The sequence below is a fragment of the Pollachius pollachius genome (genome assembly GCF_949987615.1).
Source record: "Pollachius pollachius genome assembly, chromosome: 4".
NCBI lineage: Eukaryota > Metazoa > Chordata > Actinopteri > Gadiformes > Gadidae > Pollachius > Pollachius pollachius.
This window is the reverse complement of record NC_136937.1, coordinates 25,987,498-26,004,575: the sequence shown is the minus strand read 5'-3', so window position 1 is coordinate 26,004,575 and position 17,078 is coordinate 25,987,498. Positions and strand designations below refer to the sequence as shown.

General features: G+C 42.6%; 1 protein-coding gene across 1 annotated transcript in view; it reads right to left on the bottom strand.

The window, feature by feature from the left end:
• The window catches only part of LOC307074718 (tripartite motif-containing protein 16-like), a 298,259-nt gene extending 281,205 nt beyond the window's left edge, over positions 1-17,054 (bottom strand). The window contains 4 exon segments of the mRNA XM_079734990.1: positions 12,773-13,088; positions 13,090-13,616; positions 16,622-16,851; positions 16,957-17,054. Coding sequence (XP_079591116.1) covers positions 12,773-13,088; positions 13,090-13,616; positions 16,622-16,849 — 1,071 coding nt within the window. The 5' untranslated portion in view covers positions 16,850-16,851; positions 16,957-17,054.
• Positions 17,055-17,078: the final 24 nt, after the last annotated feature.

Below are 17,078 nucleotides of genomic sequence, written 5' to 3'. Positions count from 1 at the left end.
TACAATGTTGTCAGCTGCACCCCGTTCCCCTCACCCCACGGGTCTACCTCACAGCACTTGGCCTCATACACCATCCTGTACATTTGGAATTTAAAATCCTGTCTAGTTTTGTGTGAGAGCATTTTAAAATCCTCTTGGAGGCTTCGAAAGAATAGTGAGTCAGAGTCCTCTGGAGGACGACTCTGACCCACTACTCGATCACTAACAGCCTCTATGGCTGTGATGAGCCTCTCGTCCACATCGAGGCTGCGAGTCTGGCCTCTGCCTCATCCTGTCTTTGTCCTGCTGTGTCCTGCTGCCTGCTCCTCAGCCTGTGGTGTTATCTGGTCAGCGGCCTGTGCTCTCCCTGGTGCCTCCTGGTCCTCGACTGGTGCTCTCCCTTGTGCAGCCTGGTCTGTGTCCTCGCTCTCACTGTCACTCACTGGCCCTGATTCTGCCATGTTGGTCTGGCTATGGCGGTCTTCCATAAATGAGTCTATAAAGGCCATTATGCGGGCATATTTCCATGGCTTCCCTCCGCCTGCCCCTTCATAAAGTGTTGTGCATGCATTCATTTAAAATAACTAGTTCCAGTTATTTATGAACAGTGAAGGTAACAAACTCTTAAAAAAGAACGTGAACTTTAACAAGTGAAAAATGAACAACTATGAACATAAATATATTGAACTAAACTTGAAGTAACATCTATCAAGTGTAAACATGCACAACGCAAAATGTCAGTAAGGAAACTTAACGCGCATTTGTGAGGCCACAGAATAGGCTAAAATTAATTTTAATCAGTGGGAGCCCTGTGCTTGTTTCCCTGCAACAAGATGGTTCCATCTGGGGGTGATGGAAGACAGTGATACCGTTAGCGTGTTTGAAATGTCCAATCGATTGCGCAATTTTGTTTTAGTGGCAGTCATTGCCGAAAACCCGGCCGCGCATAGGTACGTGGTGGGAAATGGAAGCAACGTTTTCAGCGCTTTTACGGATATCTCGGGATACTCTGCTTTGTTTTTGGTCGACTGGTCATTGAAACAGTGTGTGTGCCACGGAATATGAGTGTCATCAACTTGCATTGGAGCAAAATCCGTGGCCATATTACGATAATGGCGTGTTTCCGTGAGGATTCCACGGATTTTGAGTTAAGGCACCCACCTCGTACCCAGGTTGGTTGGTTTCTATGTATGTACATCAACACATGAGAAAGCCAAATAGATATGCATTATACACTCACTGATGTGATTCATCTAAATTACCTATTACTCGTCTAATAGTCATGAAGGTTTTATCAGCACTTGCCATAAATGCATTGTGTGTGTGTGTGTGTGTGTGTGCGTGCGTGCGTGCGTGCGTGCGTGCGTGCGTGTGTGTGTGTGTGTGCGTGCGTGTGCGTGTGTGTGTATGTCTAGATATGGAAGAGTGTGAGAGGAGCCCCTGTCCCGCGGGGTCCCGCTCTGTGTGCCCCCTGGGCTTCGACCTGGAGGACAGTCGTGCCTGCCCCCGAGGTGAGGGTGTTACGCTGCTATACATTATTCACGGTAGGGCTGAACGATTCATCAAATAAAAACCGAAATCGCGATGTAATAGAACGCGATTTGCAAATCGCTATGGCTGCGCTTAAAAAAAATGTTACTGTTACTGACTGGAGATCAGTAGGATCCATGTTTTTCTCTTTTACAATTCAATAGTTAAATAAATACGTTATAATATAATTGTATGCATCAATTCATCTCAACACATAGGTCTGGCCTAAAGGAAAGAGCTGATTATATTTTGACTGCTTCCAATGTTGTGTTGGTCATACTATAGAATGATTTCTCGCTTGTTTAGTATATAATACAGAACAAAAATGGCATACTAAATCGCAATCGCAATATTAGTCAAAAAAATCGCCATTCGATTATGTCCCCAAATCGTTCAGCCCTAATACATACTGCAAACATAGAACCGCATGACATTAACCCACATGTTGTAACTGTTCTGCTCTCTCACTTCTGCCTGCGTGTGTTTATTAAGAAATATTCTGTCTTTGTTGAAAGACTATTGAAAACGATACTACAAAAAACATTGAGTGCCGTTGGATGTTTACGTCATTGTAGTAACACATTAGTAGATAATTTGTATGAAATGTTTTTGTTTGAGCTGCTATTAGAATCTATCGCTTCAGATTAGTAAATATACTTATACACCTATATCCATTATATATATATATATATATATATATATATATATATATTATTACACCTTTTAGGGAATCTTCAGCATCAACCGCCTACCCCCGACCCCGTCCTCTCCAGGATTGACGTACGAGACGCTCAGGGACATCGTTCAGCTGGTGAGGGTGAAATAAGGGGCTCATGAATGGAGATCCAGGGGGCATTGATCATTTTCTCTCCTCCAACAATTTTTACAAACAATTTTTACATACACGTATGGTTTAATTACACGTACACGTTTTTACTTATTTTTTGGTTAAGAAAGGGATTCTGACTCTAATGGTTTTTCTGTCCTTTTTCATCCTTAGTTCAACGTTTCATTATCACTTCTACTATAGCCGTTCTACGCTGAGTAATAGGCCTAGGTGAGTTTCTAATTATTTTATAAATCGAATAGTTTATGTAAGGGTTTGCTATTGTATTGTACAGGACTGCAGATACAGAAATACCTTGTAAGCTTGAGAAGGTATGTGCACGTCTTCAGCTTTGTTAACTTATGCAGGCGAAGCAGAAGCATGTTTCACCTTTTTAAACAATATTATTCTTAACTATGTTGTATGTTTTCTTCTTTACTCTACCTCTTCCTTGTTTACTTTACCTCTGTGGTCTACATTGCTCTCTTCACCCCTTCTCTCCTCTGTGTGTTTCCTGGTCCTCGTCTTAACTCTGCTTTGTATCTCTCCACACATTTTGATTCCCCAACAGATCCGAGGAAGGAGGACGTCCTGCCCATCCTGGCTGTCCACATGTTCTCCCTGTCGGCCAACCAACGATGCGGTCTACAACAGCGTCCAAACGTTCCTACGTAACTGCAGTTCCGCCTCGGCCCACTGCGGGGTGGTGCTGCACCACCAACTCACTTATCACGGTGTCACATATTTATACATTTACTACATTTATTACATTCATACACTTTTATTTCAAAGTCATCCTCTGTATGATTTACCAGCACATACACAAACACACACACAAACACACACACACACACACACAAGCTCACACACACACACACACACACACACACACACACAGAAACACACACACACACACACATACATATTTCAAATACAGTTTCTGCAATGTATTTCAATGACAAGCCCTTTTACCGTATCTCGCTCGATCCCTCTCTCTCTTTCTCTCTCTCGCGCTCACACAAAATGTTTTTTATGTACTTTCATACATAAAAACAACATAGTAGAACTGATGGAGCTGAGATAAGAACAACGGCAGCAACAGCAGTGCCAAAGACCTGTTTGATTATTGTAGGCCTGTAATGTTTATGGATTGTCCACTGCATGCCTTGTGAATCAGATATGTGATTATGTGAAGGAGCGGAATTCGTCCACAGGGAGGGGCCCTGGTAAATTTCAGTTTTTTAACTGAGATGGATGACCTCTTGGGAGGTCACCACGATATAGTCTTCCCTGTTGTGGGAACAGCCATTGGCCTGGATGTGCGCAGGCCAGGTGCCCTGCAGGTCAGTGTGTCTGCACTAGATGCCTCATCTTCCTCATCCACCAGCGCCCCCTCACCTGTGTGTCAGACCAATGGCCCCCTCTCCAGCTCCAGCTTCATCCAGAACTCCATCACCTCCTCCGTCCTCCTGCGGTACTCCTCACACAGCTACCACCATGCCCCCCTGACGCCCCAAGGAGGCCACGCAAGCGCCAGAGGGAGGATGACCTGTTGGCGTTCCTTAGGGAGTCAGAGGCAGCCTCCCAAGCGGCCGCCCGAAAACTGCACGCTGAGACCCTGGCACAAATGAAGGAAGCCCAGGAGGGGTTCCAGAGTTTGCTTGGCCAGATGGTGGAGAAGATGTGAAGTCATTTTGTGTTTCTTTTTCATCTGAAACGTTAATGCATTTTGGTTAATGTTCAAATTTGTATAGACTTTAGTATATATTTTATTATATTATTTTATATTATTAAAATATGTAATTTTATATATTTTATTTGATGCCTGTTAACTGTAAAAAGTTGAGAACACTGAAAGCACTGGAACCTGATCACTTTTCCCTGTTTTGTTGTTTGTCCGCGGCCCGCTTTGTTTGTTGTTTGTCAGTGGGCCCTGTTTTGTTGTTTGTCCGCGGCCCGCTTTGTTTGTTGTTTGTCAGTGGGCCCTGTTTTGTTTTTTGTCCTCGGCCCGGAGGATGGGAAGAGGAAACAAAGCACACTTCTGTGCTATATGAATTATTTTCAATTAAATATTATTTGAATATTAACCAAGCCTTGTCATGGTTGAATGTTACAAGAAAAACCTCACTGGCCTGTGAAGCCTAATGAAGCATTAAATGTAACACTTTGTATTACAACACCTACAAATACATGAACATAATTTAGCACCCCTCTACTCTACTAAGAAATAATATACTTTACAGTAATGTTAGGAGAGTGCTAAATACCTAGCCTAACTCTGGGTTAACTGTTGGTTTTAGGTTTAATCCAGTTCTAGGTACGACTTGAAGGGGGAGAAAATTGACACTGACAAAAGGTTTCAAAGGTGTAAAAAGACCATATACATTTATTAGATGACAATGGTCAAAACTACTTGTTCCCATCCTCCTGTCCGCTGTCCTTTCTTTAATAGGTCCATGCCAGCAGGACCCCTTTTTGCGCCATTGTTTTTCCAATCACAGTTCCGACCAGAACAGAACGAGCCAACCTATTGTTCAAACACTGTGCTTAGGACCGTGGTCTATTCGGAATTACGTTGTGGATAAAACAATTGATTTTATCAAATGTCACAGCCATATGGAATACTTGATAGGGTTTGGACAGACTCCTGGAAATATGACAATACCTCTAGATATAGCTAGATGTTTTCTACTTTGCATTGATAGTAGAAAGGTGAGGTGCCACACAACTGTCACACCAAAAACATTTACCTAGCTGATAGCTGATGATAGCTGGTATTTATGCAAAATGTTCAGAACAAAGCCACTAGAACAAAGGGGAAGATGACTCAAAACTTGAAATGCGACCTTACACCCATTCATAATGATAGTTATATACATTAAAATACCCTTTCCTAATGTGTATGGTAGTTGTGCTTTGATACATAAAACAGATAATATATATGTATTTGATTCAGTCATTCATGTTCAATTGTGGACTAAACAAACTTTGGAAAGAATGTAAAAAGTATGTAAATATTCAATTTTTCAAAATGATTCTTCTCAGAAAAGATAAGAATGACATCAACAAGATTTTTTCAAGAGCGGAGATCTGTCTCCGCTCACTGACTTCCCGAAACGCAACTGTGTGTCCGGGTAGTGGGGCAGAGAGACCATAGAGTAGGAATACGGCAGCACCAAGAACCTGCTGCATTTGACAGATATCTACTACTCTGTAAGGATACCACACTGTTACACACACACACACACACACACACACACACACACACACACACACACACACACACACACACACACACACACACACACACACACACACACACAAGACACACACACACACAAGCAATCGCGAGCGCGCGCAAGCAAGCAAGATAGTGAGGACATCATGAATCTCACCCTATGAATTTGTTTCCAGTAAATGTTATTCACACCGAGACACAGCAACAAAATATAAACACGGTTCTGATGCCCGGATTAAACACAACTGTGTGGATACAATTTATTTGCTTCCACAACTGAAGTGGCTGTTTTTTTCAGAGATGATACCAAAATGCACACTCTGTATTGCAGCCTGCACTGCGCCATTCGGACCTGGAGAGGAACGGCCTGTACCCGTTCACAGGGCTGCCTAGCTCAAGGCACTCCTGCATCTACCCTTCCAGTGGAACCCCTCCTTCATCAGCGATGATTCCAGAAGGAGGGACTACTTCTAAGAGATGCAGGGCAAACTCTCTGAAGGTCGCCTTGATTTGCATCTGATGTCAATCTGCCTGTTTTGACTGACTGCTCAAAGCTTTGTTTGTGTTTTTCATAGGACTCTCTGTATGCGGTGCTGCATGATTTAATTTGGTTAAATGTCTGGAGAGTATGTGTGTTAGTGTTAATGAATCATCAGTTTCAAGAATTGTAAGTCAAACCAACTCCTTAATTGAGAGTGACACGAGTACGTTTTGATGAATCAGAAATGGAAGCAACCAATACTGAATTTCTCCTGTGCCGATGTCAAGCTATAAGATATAGAAATATCTGGTGGCTGTGGTATTCAACTACCGAATTAGCATTAAAGAGTCTCCTTCTTTAAGTCTTTTTAAACTTTTTAGTATTTAAGGGAACAACATGTGTGCATGTGCGTGTGTGTCTGTGCAAGAACTACTTAATAGATGTATTTGGCAACGTTGAGTTGTTAAATGTAAAGATTCTTTATAAACTTTTATTTTCAGATTAACTATTTTGTATAACTTCTGTTATTATGCATTAAGGGATTCTGAATACTGCCAATTTAGTCAGATGTGCATATTTAAATAATGATATTTTCCTCTAGTCCGTTTATTTTCCTTCTTTCAGACACGCACATAATGGGTTTCCAATTACTTAATTTTCCATCCTGCCAACCAAATTGTTGTCGATTGGCAGGTCCCCTCCCTGAATACTTCCTTAAAGCCGCATGTTGTTTCCTGTACCTACCTACAATATAAACTGTGCCCTGGGTCATTCTACCCTTTTTAGGAAATACCATCCCTTGTGTGTATGGCCAGGGAGGTTATACAGCATTGATATTCCTTCCTCTGCAGGCAGACTTGTTTTTTCAGAAATGACAGGGGCAAACATCACTATGAGCTATTTTAGCACCCTTTAAATCAACGGACATTTACTCATTCTCAACCTCATGGCAAACATCTTCTTTGTTTTTTGTTTGATGACTCGCAAAACACAACAGGTGAAGCAGCCTTTAACGATTGTGCTGGGATCCATGGTTTCCTTTACAATACTTTATGTATTATCTGTTGCTTTGATGACTTGTATGTTCGCGGTCAAATCCAATGTAGTTGATTATATATTTTCTACAATTACAATTCTCCTGATGCATGTGAACAAGGACAATCATGTTTGGCTGATGGTTTACTACCACATTATGATCGTCCCGTCCCAGCGATCCTTCTTCCTTTGGGTGAGGAAGAACATAAAATCTGTCATCTACGGTGGGATGCTTTTGGACAGCCTGATTTTTCTGTGTTTTGCCGTAATCAAAAGTACTTTGATTATTGATTATTCCAGATTACACAATGGTACAGAGTATCTTAATTATAGCAATGCTATTGCGTTTATTTCCATTGTCAATGTATACATATTTCTCTGCCTGTTCGTTATGATGATCTCCTGCTTCACCATAGCACACTACCTGAACAAACGCATAAAAAGCCTTGCAGCGAGCGATGGATCGCTCTCCAACCCACGGCTTCAAAGCCAGATCAGAGTCACCGTCACAGGCATCTTTCAAGGAGTGCTCTGCTTCCTCTATGTCATGTGGAATCTACTGTATGTGATGTCCACTTTTTTATCAGCATACATCTACATTGATTCTTACATCAACTTCACGGTCGACAACCTGTACCTTTTTGGCACCAATGTCAACCTTGGGGTTGGGCCAGACTCTTTATAGGGAAAGGGCAGTTCAGGTCTGGAAGGCTGTCAAAAAAAGACTTTGTACTGGGAAGTCATCGAAGGATCGACCTCCTGGAAATCTGGAGACAATTGGCACTTTTCCACCGGCAGATACACTTCGGACCCAGCACGCCTCAGCCAGTAGTGAAGGTGCGGTATAGCCCAGCTCAGATACGGCTCGCGTTTCTATGGCCGACAGTACCCTTATTGTAGGGAGGGGTTTAAGACTCCGTAATCAGACTCGTAACTATGGAGACCCCTCGAGCATTTGAAGTTCTCCGTCGGGATGTCGGACACGCAATGCAATTCGCCGCCCGATCGATCTTATATGTTGACTACAAACCATGTTAATAGTTTTGTAAATAAACTTCCAAAGCTTTACAAATCCTATTTGGTGTTTTATTGGTCCTTAATGTGCAAAGAAAATAAGGTGCAAACGTGAACCTCCTAATATGGCGCAATATGATTGGTTCGCTATCTCGGAATATTGGGCAATATCCCAATATTCAAGGCATTGGAAACATTATAAATATCATTTATATACAAGATGAACCGTTTAGGAGCCAACACTGACCCCTGGGGGACACCACAAGCAATGTTCAAACATGATGAACAATTTCCCAACTACACAAACGGCTGCCTTTTGCTCAAATAACTTTAAACCCAATCCAATACTATAAATACTCCTACTGCATATATTTTTTTGTTAAATGGCGTTTGTTATTACCTCAACTGATTATATTACTTCGAGTGATGTTGATCTGTTGGTTCTGAATCCATATTGGCTGTCATTTATTAATTTGTTTTTTTCTAAGAATGTGTCCAGTCTATTGTCGAAGATTTTTTCCAATATTTTGAAGGATTGTGAAAGCAGGTCTGTAGTTTGTGAAGTGATGCTTGTTCCCAGTTTTGTACAGAGATATATTGCTGTTTTCATCCACATTATAATTCTCATTGTCCTTATCAATATAAAAATTAGGATAACTTGTTTGCCTAGGGCTATTTCTTATAATACTTAGTATTAATACTAATATATAATTAGAATACTTAATATTCCTTTGATATTGTTTTTGTTATCATCTAATATTTTCTTTTATTATTTCTTGCTTGTTCTTATAATATTAATTAATTTATTTTTATATATTTTATATTTATTCTCTGCATCTTTACTTCTATGTCTAATACAATCTCTGTAAAGTTGTTTTTTCTTTTTACAGGCATTTTGTTATCCCTTTGTAATCCATAGACACTGGTATATTTTAGTTTTCTACTATATTCTTTGATTGCACAGTTTCTATTATACAATGACATAATTATTCTTAGAATTTTTTCGCATGGACCGTCAATGTAATTTTCTTGGTATATATGTCTCACCGATTGGCGTTGAGAGCGATGGAGTGGTGTGTGTGTGTGTGTGTGTGTGTGTGTGTGTGTGTGTGTGTGTGTGTCTGTCTGTCTGTCTGTCTGTCTGCCTGTTTGTGTGAGAGTGCGTGTGCGTGTGAAGCGTAAGTCTCCAAAGACTTAAATCTATCAGAGGCGAGTGTCGACCTTGACTCTCCAGAGTCCGCGCCACCAGTTGTTATTAGCAGCGGAATTAGTCGCGCGGTGCTGCGTGCGTGCCTGCGTGCGTGCGTGTGTGCGTGCGTGTGAGTGTGTGTGTGTGTGTGTGTGTTTGTGTGTGTGTTGCGCCGGAGCGACGGCAGCAGAGAGAGCGCGTGGGAGCGCCTCTACGTTATCGCCAGAGAACTAAACCCACGGGGGGGTCCGAGCAGCTCGAGCGCTAGAACGCGCTGTTTACGTCACGCACGTGGAGATGCGTCCGGTGATCGCCCCGTAAAGCGCGCTGTGATATTTTGTCTCGGAAGCGGTTGAAAGCCGAGTGTCAGTGTGTGCACCCAGGGCCGTAGCACCAAATTCTGGGCCCTGTATACAAGAGGTACTGATGCCCCCCCCCCCCCCCCCGAATTCCCCCTACCAGCCTCCTGCGCAGTAATCAGTAAAGTAACTAAATTACTTTTTTAAGGAGTAACTAGTAATCAGTAATCAGATTACTTTTTCAAGGTAACTGTGGCAACACTGCCCACTGCTGAGCCATTAGGCCAAGTCGTTTTTTATGATGGATTATTCTGACCTCAATCGTTGGTTTTCTGTTTGTTTATATAATATATTTAATTTGTGTAATTACTGTCATAGATTGTAAAGACTGGCAAGTGGTCACTGATATCATTAATCAATAATCCACTTCTTGTGTTGTTTTGTATGCATTCACCCCCCTATTCTCAACCATGGCCGAGGTAACGGACTGCTGCAGAGCGAAGTCAAATCGCCGGCAGAACGGGCTGGGGGTACCCAGTCTAATACCGTAGCCTACCCCAAATATAACTGCAATTCATATTAATCGCATCGTTTGCTGCGTTACAAATGTTATCTATGCTGACTTAGGGTGCGGGTTGTTCAATATCAATAACCTTGAGTTCATAAGGGCTAGTTAGTAGTTATATAATCTCCTAGACTCTAACCACATGAACCAGCTGAGTCATGTGACTCGGGTAGGGCAGACGAATCAGACCAACAACTTCACTATCCAGAGACAACACACAGATCACCAGCTCAGAGAAAACACGGATGGATTTCAGCACAGCAGTCCGCAAAGACAACTGCACCAAAGAGGTTCCCAGTACTAAACGCCACTGTGTATTGTCGCAGAATAACACAAGACCAACGAAAGTTAGACTCGAAACGTCAACTACTTAGAATTGTATGTCCAAAACTTGTTACGGTCCGTAGAGGCGGACCCAAACGCAGACAGAGACAATGGAATTTAAATGAATGAAAAAGGGTTTATTGTAGGGGTAAGGGGGGGGATGCAATGGAAAGGCGATGGTGGAGGGCGGAGCTGAGCTGAGCAGGACAGTGGACGAGGGAGATGAGCAGGCAGGTTAACAGGCAGGTAGAAAAAGGTCGCAGGAGAAATCAACCTGAGTGACCAAGTTAAGGAGCCTGTGCTATGGAGCTAACCAAGGTGGTTGAAACAACAATCGGTATACTGCAGAGCTGATGAGATGGTGCTGGATAGCAGGTGTGTCGCTTGGAGCAGGTGAATGGGACTGATGACATTCAGGGAGCCGTGGGTAAACAAGGGAGAGGGAAAGCATGAGGAACACAAGGAATGACCGGAGGCACGGTTGTAGCCTTGACATATGGAGACTTATTGGCATCACACACTTTGTAGTTGTTTTGGTTTAATGCATGCTGCTAGTGTTTTAATGTCTGGTGACTGGTGACGTTTTCTGACTAACTCTTCATTCAATCATGTCTGTGTGTCTCCTCCAGCTGATGCAGGGATTTCTTCAAGGTCCCTGTGTATGACGGAGGACATACACAGGGACCGTCATACACAGAACTTTGTAATACAGGTTCTGCAGAAGTTGTGTCCACATGGTGTAGAAACTGGACTCATTATCAAAAATAAGCCCCTTCAGGACAGGCAAGACACCTCCGCTGCACGTCGGTGTCCTGTTCACCCTGTCGGGCATATTTTCCCGATAATGACCGGCGTTCTATACATTATCTCTTACGTAATGTGTAGGTATGGCAATAATTAACACAATCCGGTGAGCTAGAAAGGAGAGCAGAGATAAGAGACAGGAGGAAGAGAAGAGAGAGGATGGAGAGAGGAGAAAATAAGATGAGAGGATGGAGAGGAGAGGCAAATCATACTCACACATGGGGAGAATCTTTACATGTAGGCACTGGGAGCTTTGTGTGAGGTGGAACACATGTTTGGTTGTTGTATGGTGGAGATTAAAAGTTATTGACTGGCTCAAACGTGCAGCTATTCGGTGCTTTGAATCATTCCTTGAATCCCATCATCAATCCCTAGGGTTTTTAGGCTGCAAAGTTATTTTTGTTTTACCCCACTGATAATATACCTAATCTACTGAATATACATTGTACTGAGATTGTACCAATTCCAAAGAAAATTAACCTTTTCCACTGAATACATATTGTACTGAGAATGTAACTATTCCACAGAAAATTAACCTACCCCACTGAATACATATTGTACTGAGAAAGTATATGTCCCCATTTAATTTTTATTAAAATCAGAACATTTTACAAACAATGTATTGTGCTGTCAAACGTGATTCAAAATAATGAACAAATATAAGTATTTGGTTAAATAATGATCGATTGTGTAAGCAAAATTAATAATTCACATTATCCCTATTTTAAACCTTTAAATATATAAAAAGCCTTAAGGAAAAAAGACATTGAACATTATAGTGTAGTTTTACCAGCAAAAATTGGTCTTATTATTTATAGTACAAAGTATTAATGGCTTATTGTGTTTATCCTTGTTAAATGACAGCTCTCAGATGGTATTCTTATTCAGGAAACAAAATTAGTTGTTTGGATTGTTTGGTAATTTTATCATCAAACAAAAGTCCTAGTCTGTCTGATTGACAGGTGAGATGATCAATGGGGCAGAGTTTTTACCTTCATAATCATAGAGACCTGGGTAGAGGAATGGATAGAGAGGCTCTCTAAATGTGCAGCCAGTAGCAGAGTAGATATGAACCCTGGCTTCCACATCATAGAAGGAGACCAGACCCTCAGCATAATCAACAAACACCCCCACCTTCTGGAGCTCAGCTCTCAGAGGGAGACGGACAGCAGGGATATCAGTAAATACAAACCCATCCTTGTTGAAGTAAAGAGTCCAGTAACCTGTCTCAGGGGTCAATATGATCGCACCTATCCTTTCAATGGACTCTCTGGCCACTCCTAAAGACCTTGCAGTCTTGTCTTTAACCTGGACCTCAAAGTAAAATCTTGAGGGGAATATTTTCCTCGAGAGAACACATGGATAATGTGTAAATCTCTTAGGGTTGTCTGGGAGTTTCTGCCTTACACCTCCATCATGTACTTGTTTCCCATCCTCAGACAGGATGAGCCAGGGACTAGCTGTATCAGGATCCAGAGACACATCTACTTCGTAATGCTGGACCCTCTTGAGTTCAGCATAATGCAGCTTCTTCATCTCCATGCTCAGTGTCTCCTCCAGCTGATGCAGGGATCTCCTCAAGGTCCCTACGTATGACGGAGGACGGACCTTCACCGTTGTCCAGTCCCTGGTGTGTGGAGGATCCTTGAGGGATCTGAAGGCCTGGAGGAAGTGGAGGTGGTCTTTAGTGTGTGAGAGTGGCTTCACCTCTGAGCTTCTATTGGTCAGATCTTCTATTTCCTGTTCCAGCTCTTTGATGAGGTCTTCAGGTTGTTTCTCTGTGGATTCCAGTTTCTCTTTAACCGTTGAAGTCATCTCGGCACTTTTCAACGCAGCATATCAGAGCGGTGAGGACCTGCCCACCATCAGCTATTTCTCTGTCTGCATCTTTCTTGCTCAATTCTACTGTGCCTTTGATCTCCTTAATCTTTAGTTTTCTCTCCTGGATCATCTGCGGGACATCAGCCTCTATCTTCCCCAGCTGGGCCGTCTTCACTTCATATTCCTCCTTTAGAGGTACAACAGGATGTGACCTGTGGTTACCCTCTGTGCAGGACTGACAAACACACACCTGGTCAGTCTTGCAGAAGAGCTCCAGTAGTTGATTGTGTTTCTTACACATCCTGTCTTCCAGACGGTCCATAGGCTCGACCAGCCGATGTTTCTTCAGGCCTGTGACTCTCTGATGTGGCTCCAGGTGGGTTTGGCAGTAAGAGACAAAACACACTAGGCAGGACTTCATGGCCCTCAGCTGGGTCCCAGTACAGACGTCACAGGGAACTTCTTCTGATTCAACACAAGGCTGCTCTTTTACTCGTACAGACGTTTTAAACTGAGCAGTCATCTCTGATATAAAGGTATTGACCCGTAAATCAGGTCTAGTTTGGAAAAGCTTGTTGCAAATTGGACATTTGTATTGGACTTTTTCATCCCAGAACTTTGTAATACAGGTTCTGCAGAAGTTGTGTCCACATGGTGTAGAAACTGGGCTGCTGAACACATCCAGACAGATCGGACATGAAAAGTTATCTTCAGCCCAGGAGATATTGGCAGAGGCCATTCCTAGACACAGACAACAAGGTTTATGTATTGGTGATTGTACTTCCTTTATTTTTCTAATTCCATAACGGGAAGATGGGTTTGGAAATCTCTTTTAGTTGTTCTGTATTACTCACCTAGTTGTTGTTTCTGTCTGTCTTACAATTTGTTCCAAAATGCGTTTTATTTTTCTCCTGAAAGAGAGAACTGCTTTCCCGTCAAGTGACATTGGTTTCTCTTTTTCTTAGGTTTTGTTTCCTCAACATGACGTCCTCTCCTCTCCTCCGTTAACCCCCGGCTCCTCCCTTAACCCCTGGCTCCTCTCCTAACCCCTGGCTCCTCCCTTAACCCCTGGCTCCTCTCCTAACCCCTGGCTCCTCCCTTAACCCCTGGCTCCTCTCCTAACTCCTGGCTCCTCCCTTAACCCCTGGCTCCTCTCCTAACTCCTGGCCTCGCCTCCACGGACAAGCAGTTCCCTGACGTTTCAGCTTTCAAAACTCTAACTTTTGGGTGTGTTCTCCGCTTCTCTGTGGAGTTAAAGGAGAGCCAGAAAAAAAAAACGAGAGACATTGTGCTGATTTAGTGTTGATGTGCGACTGTACCTGGGACTAACCTGCTGTGATTGATCCGGGATTCCTGGACTTCCCGAATACCTTTTATCCAGCACCTATCCGATATTCAAAACATAGTATAGAGATAAAAGCACTATTTATAGCCGTGCACCCGGGTGTGTGTGTGTGTGTGTGTGTGTGTGCGTGCGTGCGTGTGAGTGTTTGCATGTGCTCCTTCATGTAAACTTAGACGAGGAGTGGATAGAGAGGCTCACTAAAGGTGAAGCCAGTAGCAGAGGTTAAATCTGATTTAATCTTCAAAAGACAGAAAACAGAGAGCCGGTGCCAAACGAGAGACAACAACATGTAACAAACATAATGTACCTTTTCTCCTGAAAAGATCTATTCCCCTGAAAATGTACAGATTCCATTTCTCGCAATCTTTATTGAAATCAGATTTAATAGATTTAATTGGGTTTATTATTATCATTATTATTATTATTATTGTTATTATTTATTCATGATTCCAAAATATATCAACTATACAACTTACAGTTATGTTATTTTAATAAAATCTGTATCCTCTAAAGTTGTTCCACGTAACTGAAAAATATTACAGAAAAAAGATGGAGAAAACACACATTGAACAATATAATGGGATATAATAATTTACAATAGCTATAAGCCTATTTATAATAGTCATAGTTATTTCCATCCTTGTTAAATGACAACAGTAAAACATTAATGCAGTTCTCTCAGATCTAAAATGGCAGATTATTCAGGAAATATCATATCATCATGTTGTGGTTGTCATGTTGTGGTTTTTTGTTGTGGTTTATCAATTAGTGTCTTAGTCTGTTTGATTGACGGGTGAGATGATCAAGGGGACAGAGATTCTAAAACCAAAGTAAGGGGACCATGGGCTGAGGAGTGGATAGAGAGGCTCACTAAAGTTGGAGCCAGTAGCAGAGTAGATATGAACCCTGGCTTCTACATCATAGAAGGAGACCAGACCCTCATCATAATCAACAAACACCCCCACCTTTTCTAACTTAGATCTAAGAGGGAGACGGACAGCAGGGTCATCATGAAATACAAACTCATCCTTGTTGAATGATATCATCCAGCAGCCATTCTTAGGGGTGAATGGGATGTTTGCTTTTCTGTTGATGGACTCTCTGGCCACTCCTAAACGCCATGAAGTCCTATTTTTAACCTGGACCTCAAAGTAAAATCTCCCTGAGGAGAAGCTCTGCCTCGAAAGAACAAGTAGATACACTGTAAATTTCTTCGAGTTGTTTGGGAGAGTCTTAATTACACTTTGAAAATGTACCTGTTTACCATCCTCAGACACGATGAGAAAGCGATGAGCTGTATCAGGATCCAGAGTCACATCTACTTCATACTGCTGTACCCTCTTGAGTTCAGCATCACTAAGCTTCTTCATCTCCATGCTCAGTGTCTCCTCCAGCTGATCCAGGGATCTACTCAAGGTCTTTATGCATGACGGAGGACGAACCTCCACCGTCGTCCAGTCCCTGGTGGGTGGAGGATCCTTCAGGGATCTGAAGGCCTGGAGGAAGTGGAGTTGGTCTTTAGTGTGTGACAGCAGCTTCACCTCTGAGCTTCTATAGGTCAGATCCTCGATTTCCTGCTCCAGCTCTTTGATGAGGTCGTCAGCTTGTTCCTCTGTGGATTTCAGTTTCTCTTTAACCGTTTTGTTGAAATCATCCTGCCACTTTTCAATGCAGCGCATCAGACCAGTGAGAGCCTGCAAGCCATCGGCAATCTCTTTGTCTGCGTCTTTCTTGCTCAATTCTACTGTGTCTTTTATCTCCTTAATCTTTAGTTTTCTCTCCTGGATCATCTGCTGAACTTCAACCTCTATGTTTACCAGATCAGCCATCTTCACTTCATATTCTTCCTTTATAGGTACAACAGGATGGGACCTGTGGTCACCCTCTGTGCAGAACTGACACACACACACCTGTTCAGTCTTGCAGAAGAGCTCCAGAAGTCGTTCATGTTTCTTACACATCCTTTCTTCCAGACGGTCCATAGGCTCGACCAGCTGATGTTTCTTCAGGCCTCTGACTGTCTGATGTGGCTCCAGGTGAGTGTGACAGTATGAGATAAAACACACTAGGCAGGACTTCACGGCCTTCAGCTGGGTCCCAGTACAGACGTCACAGGGAACTTCTCCTGGTTCAACACAAGGCTGCTCTTTTACTCTTACAAACGTTTTAAACTGAGCAGCCATCTCTGATATGAAGGTATTTACCCGTACATCAGGTCTGGTGTGGAAAAGCTCGTTGCAAACAGGACATCTGTACTGGACTTGTTCATCCCAGAACTTTGTAATACAGGTTTTGCAGAAGTTGTGTCCACATGGTGTGGTAACTGGACTGCTGAACACATCCAGACAGATGGGACATGAAAAGTTCTCTTCAGACCAGGAGGTATTGCCAGAGGCCATTCCTAGACACAGACAAGGTTTACGCATTGAGCAAATCCATTCTTTTTCTTATTACGTAACGGGAAGAGAGGTTTGAAGTTCTCTCAAAGTTGTGCTGTATTACTCACCTTGTTGTCGTTTCTGTCTGTCAGACTATTTGTTCTTAAATGCGTTTTATTTTCCTTCTGAAAGAGAGGTGCTTAGGTTTCGTTTCCGCAAGATGACGTCCTCTCCTCTCCTCCCTAACCCC